At 33.9% G+C, this 18,008-nt stretch overlaps 3 protein-coding genes across 5 annotated transcripts in view; 1 reads left to right on the top strand and 2 right to left on the bottom strand.

Annotated features, from left to right (window-relative positions):
- LOC125812623 (acetyl-CoA acetyltransferase, cytosolic 1-like) overlaps positions 1–18,008 on the bottom strand; it is a 220,974-nt gene that overhangs the window by 34,988 nt on the left and 167,978 nt on the right. The gene's annotated exons all lie outside the window — the stretch shown is intronic.
- The window catches only part of LOC125812638 (uncharacterized), a 119,755-nt gene that overhangs the window by 817 nt on the left and 100,930 nt on the right, over positions 1–18,008 (top strand). For 2 of the 3 annotated variants that reach the window (XM_049492130.1, XM_049492131.1), the window contains exons 2-3: positions 655–885; positions 2,512–2,579. In XM_049492130.1, the coding sequence (XP_049348087.1) occupies positions 655–885; positions 2,512–2,559 (279 nt within the window). In that variant the 3' untranslated portion in view covers positions 2,560–2,579. Of the gene's footprint in view, positions 1–654; positions 886–2,511; positions 2,672–18,008 lie in introns of those variants that run through there. The other variant, XM_049492129.1, reaches the window with a different exon arrangement.
- LOC125812625 (developmentally-regulated G-protein 3) lies at positions 5,821–17,949 on the bottom strand. The gene is made up of 10 exons (XM_049492114.1): positions 17,815–17,949; positions 16,348–16,401; positions 14,388–14,561; positions 12,196–12,267; positions 10,394–10,453; positions 9,307–9,416; positions 8,918–9,217; positions 7,496–7,687; positions 6,266–6,317; positions 5,821–6,160 (listed from the first exon to the last, which is right to left on the bottom strand). Exons 1-10 carry the CDS (start codon positions 17,854–17,856, stop codon positions 6,110–6,112), a joined length of 1,107 nt encoding a protein of 368 aa, XP_049348071.1. The 5' UTR covers positions 17,857–17,949; the 3' UTR covers positions 5,821–6,109.

The raw sequence follows: 18,008 nt of genomic DNA, 5'->3' as shown, positions 1-18,008 counted from the left end.
ATGTTAGGTTAGTAGAAGCCAAAATAATTGTGTGCCTAACAGTTGATATCTTCCAGTTTGGTCCAGTATATGGATTTTTATTTTTATTAAGTGCTTATTTCTAAGTTAGGTAGTCTATTTTGTGGATCTATAAGTGTGTACCTTATTGAAGGAATGTGAGTGACTTAATCAAAGTTCTGTTGTCACTTTTTTTGGAAATAAATTTGAATTACTTTTAGTTGAATATGAAGTCACTTGCTCTTAGATAAGCAAAATAGTATATGGAAGATCTCAGTAAATACTCAAGATTGTCTTGAAGTTAGTACTTGGTAGACGTTTGGACGTGTGATATGAAATCAAATCAGTTTTGCAAAGAAAGACTCATGCTACTATTGTTGACTAATGGATCTTTATGAAACTATGTGTATTTAAAAGTTTGTAATCGCAAACATTTATTTATAAAAGAAACATGGAGATATGTGATTTATCAGTGCCTTAAGATATCCCGATATCTTATTTATGAACTAGTATGGTTTACTCATTTGGTAAGATTGTATTGTGTGTGGTTGCAAACAACTATATTCTTGAAGTTACCAAGTAAAGAAAAAATTCGGAGAATTTTTATACGTATTGTTATTATTGAATTGATTGTGAATCTTTTTTTTTCTCTAACAGAAGACTGCACCATGGCTATCAGTGCCACAATTTGGAGACTGGGATCAAAAGGGTGTGATGCCAGACTACTCTATGGATTTCTCAAAGATAAGAGAGAATAGGAAACAGAACAAATCAAGAGCCAGTCTTGGAAATGAGGAAGAACTTATTTCCACAGCTAATAGCAAGTCAAATACAGTTCACTCAGCCCACAGTGATGATCTCCAATTCCATCAAACCCACCCATCAACTGTAAGTTCTTTTGGCGTATGTTGTTCGGACACTCTCCGATAATTTTGCCGCACCCATGTCAGATCCTTCAAAAATGTATTGCTTTTAAAGGATCCGACATGCGCCCGGCGACATTTTTGAAGAGTCACAGCAATATAGCTTTTGGCTTTTAAAATGCTAGTTTTCTTTTTATATTACTTTCATATTTTAGTTTAAATGCTGATAGAGTTACAGGTAAGTGTCTGATAATTTCTGGGAAAATATAGTATTGAATACACGGATCAGCAAGTAGTTGGCAGTTATTAAATAAAGGGTATGACAAATAATATTTAGTTGGATACATGTGGTGGGGTCATTGTGTTGCTGATCAGTAGGTGGAATTATGGACAACCTTATATTCTCTTATTAACAAGTAATTTACTAAAATAATACCAGCTCATGTGTATCTACAGACAAATAGAATGACAATTATTGTACTACCAAATATTTAATTGTAATTCTTATGGAACTATAATACAAGAATACAACAACATTTCTAGTGTAGTCCCACAAGTGGGGTCTCGGGAAGGTAGAATGTACACAAACCTTACCCTACCTTTATGGGGTAGAGAGGTGGTTTTCGATAGACCCTCGGCTTAAAAGGATAAAAATGTTGCCTTTTTGTTTTGCCTTTTTTTCCCTTTGGCAACGCTTGGTGTAAGAAAAGTTGAGGCTATTATATTCTCTTTAATATGGTGCATGCATTTTAACCAATTTCCAATATGATTGTTGATGCATTAGAAGTTCTGATCTTGCAAACTCGAAACCAGTTGAACTCTTAGTTGATGCAGAAAGCAGAAGGCTCATTTTTTGAGCCGAGGGGTCTCTTTATCAGAAACAGCCTCTCTGCCCAGCAAAAATAGATGTAAGGCCTGCATACATCTTACCCTTCCCAGACCCCAGTTGTGGGATTACACGTCAGTTGTTGTTATATATTGGGTACAAGTGCTGTTCCCATGTGGTGTTCCACTCATTAATGGGTGATGGAAAGTGGTCCTTCCAAAAGGGCCAAATCACATGAAAACTGTAAGCAAGTTGCAAGAAAGTGATGTTTCCCTAATTGGGTAACCAATTTTCTTGTCCAGAAAAAAGCATTTGGCTGTTGCAAGTCTTCAATGTTGGTCTTGTGGTGGAAACACTTGGTTCAAATTCGGATACAACCTCTTCCGAACTTCCTAATCGAATAAATTTGGTTTTCAAAAAACGAACCTTTTCTTTTAGTGATCTTGATTTTGCACATCTTAGTAAATAGGCCTTCGATGTGGGTGGTGGAATGGCCCATACTCATGGCGCGTAGTGATCAAATACCACGAGCTCCCCATTCCCTTCCTCCTCTCCCAGCCTGGGCCACCATGTGACCGAAAAAAAGATAAGCAATCTTAAATGTGTTCTAGAAATCATGTTTGGTCATAAGTCGTTACCAATCTTGAGTCTCATATAACTCCAATTTTCCTGTGGCCCCTTGTCTGAATGCCTTGAAAAATCGTCGTATTGCTGATATAATGTCTCTTAGTTGAAGTGAAGTTTTGTGATTCTTCAAGTAAACTGCTTTCTGTAATGATAATGTTTCTATGATATTCATTCCTTTTCCTTCTTTTTTTTTGACAGACAAGAAGAAGCATTTTCAGCTACTTCAACTGCTGTGTGAAAGCTTGAAGTTGATTGGGATTGATTTTACATATTTTTCTAACTTTTCTGTAATGATAATGTTTCAAGGTGACTTTATGGTAACTCTTCTAAGAAATAGCAACTTATTCTGGCTTTTGAAGATTGTGAATTCTTTTTCTTCCGACTCGAAAATTTCGTTCTTACTAGGCAAATTATGTTTAAAAGATGTTGCAGATTGTTAACAATCTGAACTATATAGCTTGTTTGGTCAAGCTTTTAAAATCACACTTTCCAAAAGTTATTCTCAGAAAAGTTATAAATTTCATTCTTACTAGGCAAATAACGTTTAAAAGATGTTGCAGATTGTTATCAATCCGACTTTATATAGCTTATTTAGTCAAGCTTCTGAAATCAACTTGTAACAATTTTCGAAAGTGTTTATTGTTATAAATTTTGTGCGTACTAGGCAAATAATGTTAGATGTTGTAGTGTTGTTTATAGCTTCTTTGGTCAAGCTTTTATAATCAGATTATAACATTTTTCGAAAGTGTTTTTCAGAAAAGTTATAAATTTTGTACATATTAAGCAAATAATGTATTTTTTGCAGATTGTTCAAAATCTGAATTTTACCCTTTGATTGAACAGAACTGCAAGTGCTCAAAACCATAAAAGATCTCGCACGAAAATTTTGCAATTTCTATATTTGTAAGACCAACATGTGTTGTGGTGTAGTGATGGACTGTTTCACTCTTAACCAGAGGTATCGAGTTCGAACTCTGAATATGAGGAAAATCCTATTGGGAGCACCACCCTTCAAATGGGTCCTGCAATTCACCATCCAAATTTAATTAGAACTCCAATATGGACTCCGGGTGAAAAATTAAAAAAAGATTCATTGTTATAGAGACTTGATTTTGATAATGTTTAAATTTAAATATCTTCTCATTTAGTAGGTAGAAAACTCAATCAATATCGTACCTCACTTATACATTTCACTTCTTGAGTTCTACATATCATGAACATTGATTGTGGAAAATAAACTGATTTGTTCCTTTATTATTTGAAAGACGTGAACATATTTTCAACTACTTTCTTCATCACATTTTATCTTTCGTTTTAGCCTTTTCCACAATTATTACAAAAATATTTTTTTAAAATTAAAACACACAATTAAATGGGGACAGACGGAATAGTATTCAATGAAAATAAAATGTGTAGGGCCAAAGTGAGCTGACAATCCTAATTGGTGTTGTCCAATTTTTGGACTACAATGCTAGTGGATGTCAATATTTTGGATTTGCACTATGATAGTAATTGCTCCTTCTACTTCCAAATATTGATCTTTTTTTTTTTTGACAATAAAGTTGTTCCAAAATTGAAAAGCAAGAAATACTTGTTATCTTTCTTTTTGCTCCAATTCACTTTCTGTTCTAATTAGTGAAATATAAAATAAGTTGAGATAAAAGATAATTTAAATAAAAATATTCTTACGGCTGTTAAAGAGCATATACAAATCTAAAAAGAAAAAACGAGAAATTATATTTTGAGTCTCACTTTGCTTTTCACTACAAGGACAATTCCCACTAGATTAGTATCCCAAATAGTAGAAGTAATTTTTTTCAAAAAAAATATTTTGCTCCTGTAAAAAGTAAATTGTCACACCCGGGTGTGGTCTAATGTCTCGAAAACCCTAAAGTCTTAGGTTCAAAACTCAGCGGAGACAAAAAACAAACACTAAGGGATCATTTGATAGAGTGTATAAAAATAAGAGTGTATTAGTAATGCTTTTAGTTATGCACTGTTTAATTTGGTATATTAAAAATAGTATGCATTGTATACAAATATTTATTTAAAAAAACATCCTCCATAATTAAGGTGAAAAAGATAGAAAAGTGCTTTTAAGTAGGGGTGTGCAAAAACCGAACCGAAAAAAGTGTTATTGGTTTATTGTTATTGGGTTATTGGGATAACGGTTATTTAATGGTTTTACAAAAAAAAATTATTGGGTTATCGGTTTGTTATTGGTTTTTAATATTGGGTTATTGGGTTAACCGATAATCCATTAAGAATATAATAATTTACTATTTTAATTTTTAGTTATACATATATATATAATATTTTAAAAAATATTAATATAATTAGTAGTATATTAGACTAAAAATATAAAACCCTACGCAATAATTAACACTACTTAACAATTAACTCTCCTCTCTACTTTTAGTTATTTAACCTTTAGGTTTTACTTTTTAGTATTACTTATTTACTTTAGTTAGTTTATAATTGACTAATATTAGCTTTTGCACGATTGTAAATATCTGCAATTTGATTAACGTCAGGAATTCAAATTGTGTGTGTTTTTTTTTAAATAACGTAAGAACTTCATTTAGTTACCATAAGCATGACCTCATTTGCTATTGTTTTGACTTTTGCCTATGATTTGGTTTTATTTGATTCTCTTTATTGCATAAAGGGGACCTCGTTTTATATTATGGTGATCGAAAATTAACCAAGTCTTTGTTGGGATGACCAAAATACAACAAGTTGGTCCTTGTTGTCCTGTTTGGAATGATTATTTCGATGTATGTGTATCGCATCAAATTATTGGATAAGTCATATATTTGTTTTGAAAGCATTTTCTTATTGGTTAAACCGAAAACCGAACCGTTAAAGACCTAAAACCGATATCAAATATCTTATTGGTTTGGTTATTGGTTTAGCATATTTAAAAACCGAAAACCAATAAACCGAACCAATAATACTTATAACCGAACCGAACCGATACACACCCCTACTTTTAAGGGGTAATTGGATCTTTAACCATACCAAATGCATGTATTAAATCCCTATACATTACTAATACCTAAAAAATCCATGGTATTAATAATATACTCCACAATACACAATAGAGTGTATAACTATACATAACATTAAAGTGTACCAAACAAGGAACTAATAATACACAGAGCTAATGCATGCATTATTTTTACTAATACACTCTACTAAACGAGCCCCAAGTGATTTTTTCCGCCAATCCTAGGCTTGGTAGACAACGTTACCTAGTACCTGTTGCTGCTGGTGGGTGGTGGCAGGCCTCGTGGAATTAGTCAAGGTGCTCAAAAGTTGACCCGTACACCATGGTCATAAAGAAAAAGGGTCATGTACTAGGCAGGTTTGATAGTCACAACGAGTTGGTGCATTTCAATCTTGTACTTATTTACTTACCAGCATATTCTGAAATTTGAAGAAAAACTAATCCAGGTTGCACCAAATAAAAAAACGCATGGAAAGTCCTCATTTATGTAATGCAGATTTTGAAGAAAGATTCAACTCTCAAAATTTTCAAAAAAACACAAAGTTCTCATGGAATTTTTTAAAATGATACATAAGATAATTTAGCCAGCATGCGTGCAGATACTCGATATAGCTTGACAGTGACAACATACACATCAAGCTGTACTTTGTTCAAACTAGATCTACCTACCGGAAAAAGAACAACAAAACCAAGCTTTGCAAGCTAGGACAAACCTCAACATGTGATGGAAAGCTTTAGTGTTATAGATATGCATCAACTGCAGCAATCAAGATACAGTTTCTGCAATTACACCTTCTTGATGATTTGGACGACGTCTTCATCTTCTAGTTCATGTTCCTGGTACAGAGCAGGAGTAAAGACCGGCATCCTAATTGCACAAAACTAAGGGACAAGGAAACCATTGGGTAGAATGTATAATCCAAGCAGTTCAGAAGAATTTACCTTGCCCACCCTCTGAGGCTTGTGTTTTGCACTTGAACCCCAAACCAGGGCACTGCAGAAACCAAGCCAAATGTTTGTTAAAGGAGGCAAATAATGGCAACCAAACAATACTAAACCTAAAAGCTCACATTCTATGACACTTTATTAAATCAATGATGTGAAACCAATGGAAAAAGGTCCTCAAAGATGAAGCACATTAAGCATGCAAATTAGTATAACACTAAAGCTCAAATGCTGATTCCCCAGCCCAGGTGCAGGCACTGATGATAAAAGAAGCTTCAACCAAATGGATCAGGAGAGCGCACACAACCTATTTTAGAACTCGTGATTGTAAATCTTTCTGATTTATAGATCCTGTTTGGATTGGCTTTTGGTTTTTGACTTATAAGCCAAAAGCCATAAGTTAGAAATTGTAACTTATGACTTTTGGCTTATTTTTATTAATATTTTAGCTTAAAACCAAGTGCTTATAAGCACTTTTTTAATTACCCAAACACTCCAAAAGTGCTTAAAAGCTATTTTCGCTTAAAATAAGCCAATCCAAACACTCTTAACCTTCATCCAATTATTGCTATATATGAAATTGCTTCAAGGAAATATTAATTATGCTTCACTAATATTAAAAAGATGTAGTCCTGTTTCTCATCATTAAAGAAAACCAAAAACAGAAGAAGGGGAATGGAAATGAGAATTACAGCCCACAAGATCAATAAGCATCTATCTGGTTAGCAATATCCAGTTCCTAGCTCAAGAAGCATTTCAGCAGTTCCTTTTTTTTTTTAAAAAAAAGAAAGAATGGTAACAATACATTTTAGCAGTAATTCGAGTTCAATTTTTTAAGGAAGGTTAGCCAAGGTGTCAAGAGTTTGCAATATCCTGTTCCTGGGGAGTTTCAGTAACTATATGAAATTTCAAGCACCCATCCCCATCCCCCGTCACAATTCGTTCTCCATTTCATTGCCATTTTTGGGCCATGGGAGAGAAGGTCCTTATCGTTCAAGGTGGAGGTTCACAAATGAAAGATCACACACTTTTTCCTCAAATTTATGCAGAATTGTCCCTTGACACAGTTACACGAGCCCCTCACCATGTCTCGCTTAGGAGTCTCTTTCCCTTTCTTTGTAAAGAAAGTTGCCATACTTAAGCCCATCCTCTTGACAACACATATAAAAGGTACTTTTATACCATTATGTGAAAACTGTAGGAGAGTTTTGAGAGGAAAAAACATACTATTTGAATTGTTTAACCATATCCTTGTGGATTCTTTCGCAGAAGTCCTCCACTGTCCTCCTCTTTGATGATAAAATAACTGGATCCTCATAGTCTGGATTCATTCCCTTCGGCTTTGTGTATATGCGGGTTAGACTAAGATATTCCCAAATCTTCTCCAGCAGACCATCAAGATTCCATTCCAAATGAGCACTGGAAATCATACAAAAAGCATTTTACAATAATATTGGTATAGTCTTAAGGGAAAAGAGAAAAACTAAAATGATTCCAGTAGGTACCACATTCTAAACAAAACAATTTGAGTAGAATCATAAATTTCCGTGTCTTTGAGCCAGAAAGAAGCAATGGTGTTGGAACAGTCATGGTTAGAAAAGCAACATTATGTCACTTGACAGTAAGTGAAGCAGATTAGATCTCTACTAAGGCTGTAGAAGCTTCAATCTCGTGTAAAAAGTCGGAGAACTTATTTTGAATTGAGTGTAACTTGTAACAATATATAATAACAGCTTCATTTATGAATGTCTTAGTTATATATACAATATGGAAAGTAGTTGTTCTTTACTATCAAAGTAATCTTCTACTACTACAACAACAACATACCCAATGTAATCAAGTAACTTCTACTAGAAAAATACCAAATAGAATCATCTATTATTCTCTTACTAAAGTTCAAAGAATCTAGATATGTTGTAAATCTAGAAATATAATGAAATTAATTCTTCTGAATTACAACAGACGTGATGAGAAAAGGTTCAGCCTCACAGAAATGTAAATATAAAAAGAGAGATGGTTGTGAAACACAAGCAGGAAATGTATAGAGCACTCATATCAATTCATAACTTTTGTAAGCAATCCTTAACCCTGAATTCATGAGGTTCAATGGCCAAGCCTATGTCATGTGGATGGTACCAATCCAATCTCCTGAAAAGATCTAGCAGCTAAATACCTAGCCTCTTTACAGTATGTAGCAGTTTGAACCGATGTTTAGTAGAACAACTGGTTCAACTACACACATCACTCCAATAATGCGTTCTCTTATTGGATACTTGTAATTGCAACATGATGTTTGCCAACCAAATGAAATCTAAGTCCGACCATACTGGAAATTTGAAAAGAAAAAAATTGACTTGAAATAGGATCAACTAAAATGGAAAAAATCATGTGCAGCTCAAATGCTAATGGAGGGAATAAAGTGGCATACGCAGCACTAATCAGGATTTTACCAATATAACGGAGTCTGATCACTGATGTATGTTCATCTTCAAGAATCTCTAAGTTTTATTAAAGAAGTGCATATTTCTGAGAGTTCATCGAAAAATATTAAAGTGCACATTTCTATTAGGAAGTAATAAATCATTCAAATTTATCATAGGTCTCGTTATGTTGTTAGCCATGAAGCTTCTGTAAAAGATGGATGCCTACCTGATTGGACAATAGTGCGGAAGTTTATCCAGAATCTCCAGCTCTTCCATTGTGATTTGATCAATTTTGTTCACAACATAGATGCAAGGTGTGTATACTCTACTGCCTTCAATGACATCAATAAGGTCATCAGCAGTTGCATCATACCTAAGATGAACATCAGCATTATGTATTCTGTATTCGCTGCAAATGGCCTTCACAGTGTCGAGGTCCAAATGGGTATTGGTCACTGTTGATGTCAAATTAATACCACCCTTCTCTTTCTTCCTGAATGTCATATTAGGTGGTTCCTTGTTCAACCTAATAAAGGGAAGAGCACCAAGAATCGTGAATGGATTGAGGTGGAAAGCAGACTACACAAGGCAAACACAAACATAACAGTCTATTACCTAATGCCAAATCCCTCGAGCTCTTTCTCTATGAGACGTTTGTGAGTGATTGGCTTTATTGCATCGAGGACAATAAGTATACAATTGCATGTCCTGGCAGTACTGATAACCTGTATTTGTCATCAATCACAAGGTAAACCATATTAAGCTCACCAACTAGTTCTTAATAAGACATGAGATGAAGGTGGAGACTCTAGGTTTTATGTCATACAGCAATAGTCATGATCTCACACCATTTCATTTAGACCTACTTACAAGAGTAAAGAGGAACAGAGGGATTTGAGGGAATGGGACTTTGTTGGCCAAGATATGGTGTCTCTAGTAAGTATGTAACACCAAAACCTTCTCCTTTCTTTCTGTAATTTTACAATAATTTTCACATCTTCAATATAGCTGAAGTGTTTGGGTCCTTTTTTACCCTAATATACCATTGACTGATCTGTAGCATATAGCATAGCTATTCATTAAAAGTACAGTTAGAAAGGGAAAATGACAGATGTAAAGCTGGATGTGACTGTGGCTTTATCATCAGTGTGGTGTATTTGCTTTAAGAGGTGACCTTTAGTGGTTCCATATACTCCATTCCAAATTTTTTTATCAGTGCTCTACTCCAATTATTTGGAACTCTCTGATAGGACAAGAATTTTAAGAAAGAAAGACTCTTGATAAATAAGTTTAATATGCATTAGTTACCAAATTACTCTTTGATGTTTGTTTTTATAATTTATATTCAATTGGGTGTACAACAACTCATGTCAATGGAAACTTAGGAATGTACAGTTTAAATAGTTTCTAAATAAGTAAAAAATAAAATTTCATACTCATTTTGGCACAACAAATAAAAAGGAAAGCAGAGGGCATACTCAATGTGGAGAAGATACAAAGATACTTTCTGGTAACCTCTTGACTGACGCTCATCATGACCGGAGAGCAATTCATTTTAGGTACCATTTTCTTAGGTTTCAAATGTATCTACTCATAGTCTTGTATACAGATTCCTTATGAATTAAATCTACCTTTTCTTATTATAAAATATGTGGTGCTAAAGAAATCACGAGATAGCGAAGTTGCAAACGCAATACTTTACCTGCCTTCCTCTACCTTTTCCATCCTTGGCACCCTCAATAATTCCTGGGAGGTCCAACAACTGCCAAGCATATTGGCAAAAGGGATGAGCAAGAGAGTTTTATATTAAGCAAAACACAAGAATTAACATTATGATGCTTGTGAGATGAATAATCTGTTCGGATGTCAACAACACACATCAAAGAAAAAAGAATAAACAAAGATACCAAGTGTAAAAGCTAATTAGTCTTCCCCACTGTTCATCATGTATCCTACTTATTTACAATAATAGAAAGTAGATAAAAGAGTTCTATGAATTAGGAAAGCTTAGTACTACTTCACCGCCTGGCATATGCAACTTTAGTTATTTACATCCTCTCAATTACTGATATCTTGTTTGAGGATTAGTGCTTATTTTTACTGCCTGCATTTGCCACCAGGCAGGGAGATCTCTCTTATAAATTTTAAAGAAAAGCTAAGAGGAAAAATGAAAAATGGATTAACGCTAGGTTAATTATAGGGAAATTGACCAGTTCGTCTCGAGAAGATGAATAGGTACATTTATGCCCGGCATTTTAAAGAGAAAGCAAATTTATTAGAAGATGGAATAACACATAACACATCACGACTTATTAATCCCTTGACAGCCCAAAACCCAAAATTTTCCATATACACTGGTCTTTTGCACTGAAAAGCATTTAATGTAATTCATTCCACGTCCCCTTGTCTTTGACCATTTTCCTTCTCGAGGCAAGAGCTTCAACATCCAGGCCAGCTTAGTGCACTTGGCTCCAATAATGCTATAACTAAGGGCTCATTTGGTTTACCTCACTAATAAGAAAATCTCAACATAAGATTATGCTTAAGTTATATCTTGGTTGTACAAGAACAAAATAAATGTCATATAACTCAATACAGCATTTGGTTGGTGTTATTAAACTCCGCATTGTTAACACATGCATAAGTTATGTGAGAACTTATCTATTATTTTATGCAAGATAAATGTTAAATAAAAAAACGTACATGGACATGAATTAATAAAAACAAGAAATCCCTTAAAAGTAATTAATCCCTACATTATTATCACCGAGAGAAAATGCTTGCATTATAATCTCTGCAAAATTAGTCAGTGAACAAAAGACCAATAAAAGAATATTAATGGGGGAAAGCTCTTGTAATATGGGATGCCACGAATAAAGTTGCAAGAAGTGCAGGTTCTTCTAGACAAATTTATAACACTCACCCTAGCAGAGAATAGCACTAGGTGTTTTTAGCTTATAAAAGGAAACAGTCACAACATTACTGATATATAAGAAAAAACAATATACAGATGAAACCGCAACATTTTTTCTATTTCTAAATTTTGATTAGTGAAGCCACGTCTTACATGTTGATATCAACATAAACATTATTGAACATACTTTCCCTTGGAACTGAGAAAAAGTACACTTCAAGGGACCAACAAGTTAGGTGACTGCCTTTCAGAGTTCACTCTCCTCTGATTATCTGGATTATATAATTGAAGCTAAGAGATTAAGAGTGGCTAATTAATCTACTACTGCATTTCAAGGAAGAAAATCTCATTGCAGATTAAGCAGTTTAAACTGTTTTCAGATTTTCTTTAACTATTACAAGAATCTGTTTTCAAATATTTCTGGAAACAAGTGGATGAAATTAGTATTCATATCCAAAGAAATCACTTCATATACTCCTCAAAAGAGCAGTACTTTTTCAAGTTGACAGTTTTATTTGCACAGGTAGCAAACTTTATCTGAAGAGTCCTTATGTGCCAGGTATTAAGAAAATCATAAAGGTGTCGGATACCTGAATTTTAGCTCCTCGATACATGATGACACCAGGAATGCAAGTTAAGGTGGTAAATTCGTATGAAGCAACCTGTCAACCACAGAAGAGGGGCTGTTAGGGGAAAAACGTAGGGAAAACTTACTGCAGCATGAAGTTTCATCATATTGTTCCTAGAAGAGTCAAGCAAAATCTAACAAAATAGATTATATTTTCTTGGAGAACAGATTGTAGTAGCACACATGACAAATAATCATAGGTCATTCTTACTTAGAAAAGATTTTATTTCGGTTTTAAAATACGGACCAGATTCAGGATTAATAACTACCCATACCTTTTCTTGCCACTACTTTTAAAGTTCTTTTAATGGTCCCCAAAAGTTACAGTAGAAAAAAAAACTCCGAGAAGTTACTGATTTATGTGTTTTTTGACTTACAAGAATCAAAATGAAGTTAATATGTCTCTGATTGGCAGATCACCAACTAAACCTTGTGATAAGAAATTAGATCTAACTTCCAAAATAAACAGTATAGTGAAAGTAAAACTCTAGTCCGCTCCCATCCATAAAAGAGGGAAAAAAGAAATAAATTCAGAAAATAATAGATAAGGAAAAACATTATATAACAACAAAGTTAAGTTTCCAGAAATACAAACTTGAGCAACTTGTTCTACTATATTTCAAGTAGATTTATAGCTAATAGCACATGCATTCAAATTGACCAAGTTAGGTACCCCGATTAGGAGTTTGTTACATAACTAACACTGTCACTTCAACTTCCCTGTTCCCTGATCATTATCTTAAGAAGCTCAAAACGAATAAACTAATTAGCTACCAAAAGTCACTAAACAACTATAGAAACAGAATTTGACATTAAAAGTAACTTCCTTGTGTAGACTCGCCCAACATTATATTCAAACAAAATTCTATGTTTCCTGCATAGATCCATCTATTTTCAGACTCTAGTCATGGCAATATTACTGCGGTGAACTGTAAAGAAGATTCAGATCAGGCGATCATCTTTTTGCTGGTAGGAAATGTATCCATCATCCATAACAGATTAACCTACCGAGAACGACTTTAAACCAATTCTTTTCTGTTGAATGTTGTCACCCGCAAACGCTAAAAAGAAAGAAGAATGCAAGAAAGCCTCTTCGTACATCTGTTGAGCTAAAGTGTTAACTTGTTTCCCTCATGCTTCTTCTATTCTAGATGATTTTCCATTCTCCCTAATACATTCATCATTAAATTTTTCAGTTAAGGTCACAGACTAAATTTCATGTACATTAAAAAACTGCATTTCCCAGAAGAATTATATATTTTCTCCTCTTTTTTTTTGCTCTTACTTTCATTCTGCAGTCAGGTTAACCATTTGTGAAGAGTACAACTCCTCATCTGAAAGACAAACTTCATTTTGCATTATTGTACTGCTTTCTGATCAATGTAAAGTTCATTACTCATAGACCATAGGAAATCTGTCTTCTTTCCAAAAGCATATGAACTTCCAATCCACAAGCATTTGAAATTGTACCTGGCAATACTTATCCTCTTACACAGCATAAGAGCCAGGGAGATCAAACTCATTTCCGCTAAAAGGGGGCTGGCACAAAATATAACTCTAAAAGGGCACATTCAACAGATCTACAGAGTTCATAAAACCAAAGCTTTTTTTAATATGGTAACACCCACTGACCGCCGCCATCCCCAAACAAGGGTCCGGGGCCAACAGTGGCTTTGTCCAGCTTTTTTCCCCTTGGGAAGTTGGACACTCAGCCTCATGGTTGGAGGTGGCGGTCTCTTTCACTTGAACAACCCTATCTCGATAGAATCCAGCCAAATTTTACTTCGAATATCATTTAAATATACTTTACACATGCTTCTCATAAAAAACTGCATCTGATGCATGATGCCTCTGAAATATATCCAGGGTGGGTTTTCCTTCATGGTACTTCCTCTACTACAAAAGGGTTGTCATCATTTCCTTCAAATTATTCTTAAGAAAAGCTGACCTTCAGCTGAAAACTTTACCATATGCTATTTGATACTTAAAATTCTAACTTCTGAAAAGCTAATGCAAGACCCCTTTTTCATAGTAATTACAGAAGTGATAAAACTTTACCTCTTATGGTACATCTGCACTAATTCAAAATAAAATACCACTAAGATAATCAAAGTATTAGCTAACTAACATAAATATCACTGGACGGTTACACACCTCAGAAAAAGTTCCTGTCAGTTTGTTCAAGAGTGTCGATTTTCCAACTGAAGGAAAACCCACTAAACCAACTCTTGCATCACCACTTTTTGTAACATCAAAACCTTCTCCAGCTCCACCACCACCTTTTGACGTAGGTGTAAGAAGTTCCCTTCGAAGTTTTGCCAGTTTTGCCTAACCATGCATTGCATCACAAGACGATTAGTTTGTACTATGAAAAACTAACTGTACATAAAATAACCATAGCAAGTGAAATCTATAGTAGATTTACCTAATTAATTTTATACATGTAAAGATTTCAGAGAAGAATGAGCGTGGAAAACTAGATACAAAACCAGAGATGAATGAGTGTGAGAAACTATATACTCGTTTTATCCCATGTCACTGCATCTATGACTAACAAAAAATAAATGCAGAAATTCTGAAACTATACCAACTAGAGTTCTGGAAAAGAGTTAAAAACATCGGGGTTTGGAGTTAGAAATGTGTTATAATGATGTGAAACCACACCATGAATTATACATAACAGAATTATCCTATGCTAACTTGAGAAGCTATTACAGCTCCTTTCAAAGTTTTACCAGTTTTGCCTAACCATGCATTGCATCACAAGACTAGTATTTTTTTTTTGGACAACGATACAAGACTATTACTTTGTAGTATGAAAAACTAATTGTGCAGTAAAATAACCATAGAATCTAAATTTACCTAGTTAGTTTTTACATGTTAAAAGTTTCGAGACCATGACTAACAAAAAACTAAAGACAGAAATTCAGATACTATACAAAATGGAGTTCATAAGAAAATCAAGTTTTGGAGTTTAAGAAGTGTTAAAAATGTCAAAATACAACCTCAGTTATATCTAACACTATTATTCTATGCTAATTCAAGTAGCTCTAACTGGAAAATGTCGCGGCATATGGAAATGAAATGAACTATTCAAGCAATAAGAGCAAAAAGACTAACGTATTAAAACATAATTCAATGAAAATAGTAAATGGAAAGTTTTCTAATAGATGGAAAAGAATAACAGAAGCGTTTTCGTTTTATGAAATAATGGTTATATTATTAATAATATCCAGAAGCAACAATTAACCAAAAGTATGGTTTCTATACAAAACTAAAGAAGCCAAGGAAATTCAAAACAGATAAATATTATTTGCATTTCAGTTTTTACACCAAGGAAAAAGGTTTGAACTCTAGCCTTCAAGATTAGGATAGTTTCTGAGGACCCCTCAAAGCATCTCGCATTGTAGTAAATGACAGAGGTATGAAGTATGCTGAAAATAATTCAAGAATTTAAGATCTAAACTAGCATTAATCTTCACGTTTTACCTAAATATCTCCTTAAATGTTTTAAAGAAGTCAAAATCACTTATAACAGAGAGTTTTTGTTTTTTCTGATAAGTATATAAAACAGATATTTCTCAGATTAACCAATATCTAAACAAGAGAAAACAACTCAAAGCATTGGCAGAATTCATAGGTGCAGTGCCTTTTTCTTTGGGGGGGGGGGGGGGGGTGCATATTTAGGCACATTATATTTCAACTTGTCATTACATTTGGACAGCAGAAAGGCATTCACTAGCATCACCGATATAGTATGAACATTGTACTAGAAAGCATGATAAGCAAAAGAATAAATTTAAGTTTGGTCACAAAGGGTTTGCCAGTTGTTGGTTATGTCTTGTGTATGGTTAAGACTTAAAGAGTCTTGATTATAAACCTGATTGTGATAAAAAAAAATCAACTGTCAATGGTTAAGATTCTTGATTATAAAGCTGACTGTGATTAAAAAAAAAAAAAGCAACCTCCAAGGACCAGATATAAATTTAGAGTGATATTGTCTACAATATACGATTGTAAAACATAAGCAACCCAATTGCATATCAATGACCTGGCAAAATAAATTTTGTGTAACCTCATAAACTAACCAAGAAAATGGTTGTGAATGTGCTACCTTTAACAAACCGAGATGATGAGCCGTCGCTTTGTTCTTTTGGGTCTTAGCCATCTGCAATCAAAGAGAAAAATTCACATTTTCTACTCAACAGTAATACCTATTCAATGATGGAAATAAAGGGTGTCATACTACTAGAGGCATATTATTTTATAACCGAGAAATCCCCGAAGGCCACTGATGCAAGGTTCAGAACTTTGTAGATAACACCCCCATCCCCCTTTTACTCTTCTCGACAAATATACCAGACTTTATTCTGTGGCAGAGTTTATACTTGTGACATGTGCCTAACTCACAGATAACATGCTACACTCCTACCACTAGACCAAATCCCTGGGGGCATTGCCTGCCAGAGGCATAATTGAGTGAATACAAATTGAACAAAGAAATTTAAAGAATAGGCTCTAATATACATGATTCAAATACATAGATTCATAGAAGCAGAATTGAATTGAACTATTTATACGATTTTTTCTTCTTTGACTTTAGATACATTAACATTGAAACTATCAAGTGTACACAGCATGGTCAAAGTTTTAATTATTGATAATAATGAAAAAATAAGCAAAGCTAATTTGGTCAAGAAACCCAATTACAACAGCTGAAATTGTTTTCAGGTTAGTTAGGAAGGATATCAGAGTGTGGACAAATGGATTTAGAGCCACAAGATATGTTAGGCTAGCTCCATCTACAGGTGGACATAAAAGGTCTCCAACCTATTTCTAAGGTTTCAAACTTATCGGATTTCACACACCTGAAACTCGATTATCTATCATTTGAAGTCATCCATTATGCTTTACGCAACATAATAAACTACCAACTTGAAAAATCATCTCGAAACTGGAACTAAATGAGACGAAAAACTCACACTAAATCGTATAAGTTTAATCAAACCTTGCTATTAGTATCAATAATTATCAAATTAGGAAATCAAACTGAGATATTTCCCCTATCATTTTCCTTTATTTCTGAAATTCCATCACAGAAAAGTATACACCTGTCTCCCGTTCAATTTTCTCATTCTGCCCTTCCCATCTCCCTATTCACAATCAAGTAATAACGTTGGGACAATCAATTAAATTTCATGTCAACTTATTTTTCATAAGATTTAAGTTATTCAGACAGATACAACAAGCTTAGACACTCTACTTCGGAAAACTTCAACTAAGCATTCATTCTTCAGCAGAGTTTACATATAGAAGGATTCACAAAAAATCAATCTTTTTTAAAATTTCATAAAGCTCTATAGCTATAAAATAATTTTAAAAAAAGGTTAATTTTTTGAAGACTGAAATAAGTATCGGTAAGCAAGAAACTACTACAGTGATTGACAGAATTGCTAAGATAATTTCATTCTAGACTAACATCCAAACATCTGAGTAATTGAATAGGAATTTTTCCCCCTTTTTTTGGTTTTTTGGTATTTCAATGAAACAAAAAGTAATAAATCGAGTGTATTTTTGGTACCTCATCTTCGATATCTTTGATTTTCTGCATGACGGTCGCCATTGTTGCTGATTCGAACGCCGGAGAGTTTCGCCGGAAGAGAGGGGCAGAAAGACAGCGCTGAGAATTAAGAGTTTTCTCGAATGTGTTTTTAAGGTTTTGCGACCCTGCTGCTTCATTTTTGTTTTTTTGCTTTTTTTTATTTTTGTACAATC

This window comes from Solanum verrucosum, unplaced genomic scaffold (genome assembly GCF_900185275.1).
Source record: "Solanum verrucosum unplaced genomic scaffold, falcon-dt-bn FXZP01000275.1, whole genome shotgun sequence".
Taxonomy (NCBI): Eukaryota; Viridiplantae; Streptophyta; class Magnoliopsida; order Solanales; family Solanaceae; genus Solanum; species Solanum verrucosum.
Note: the sequence above shows the minus strand (reverse complement) of the source record. Positions and strands in the feature narration are given on the sequence as shown.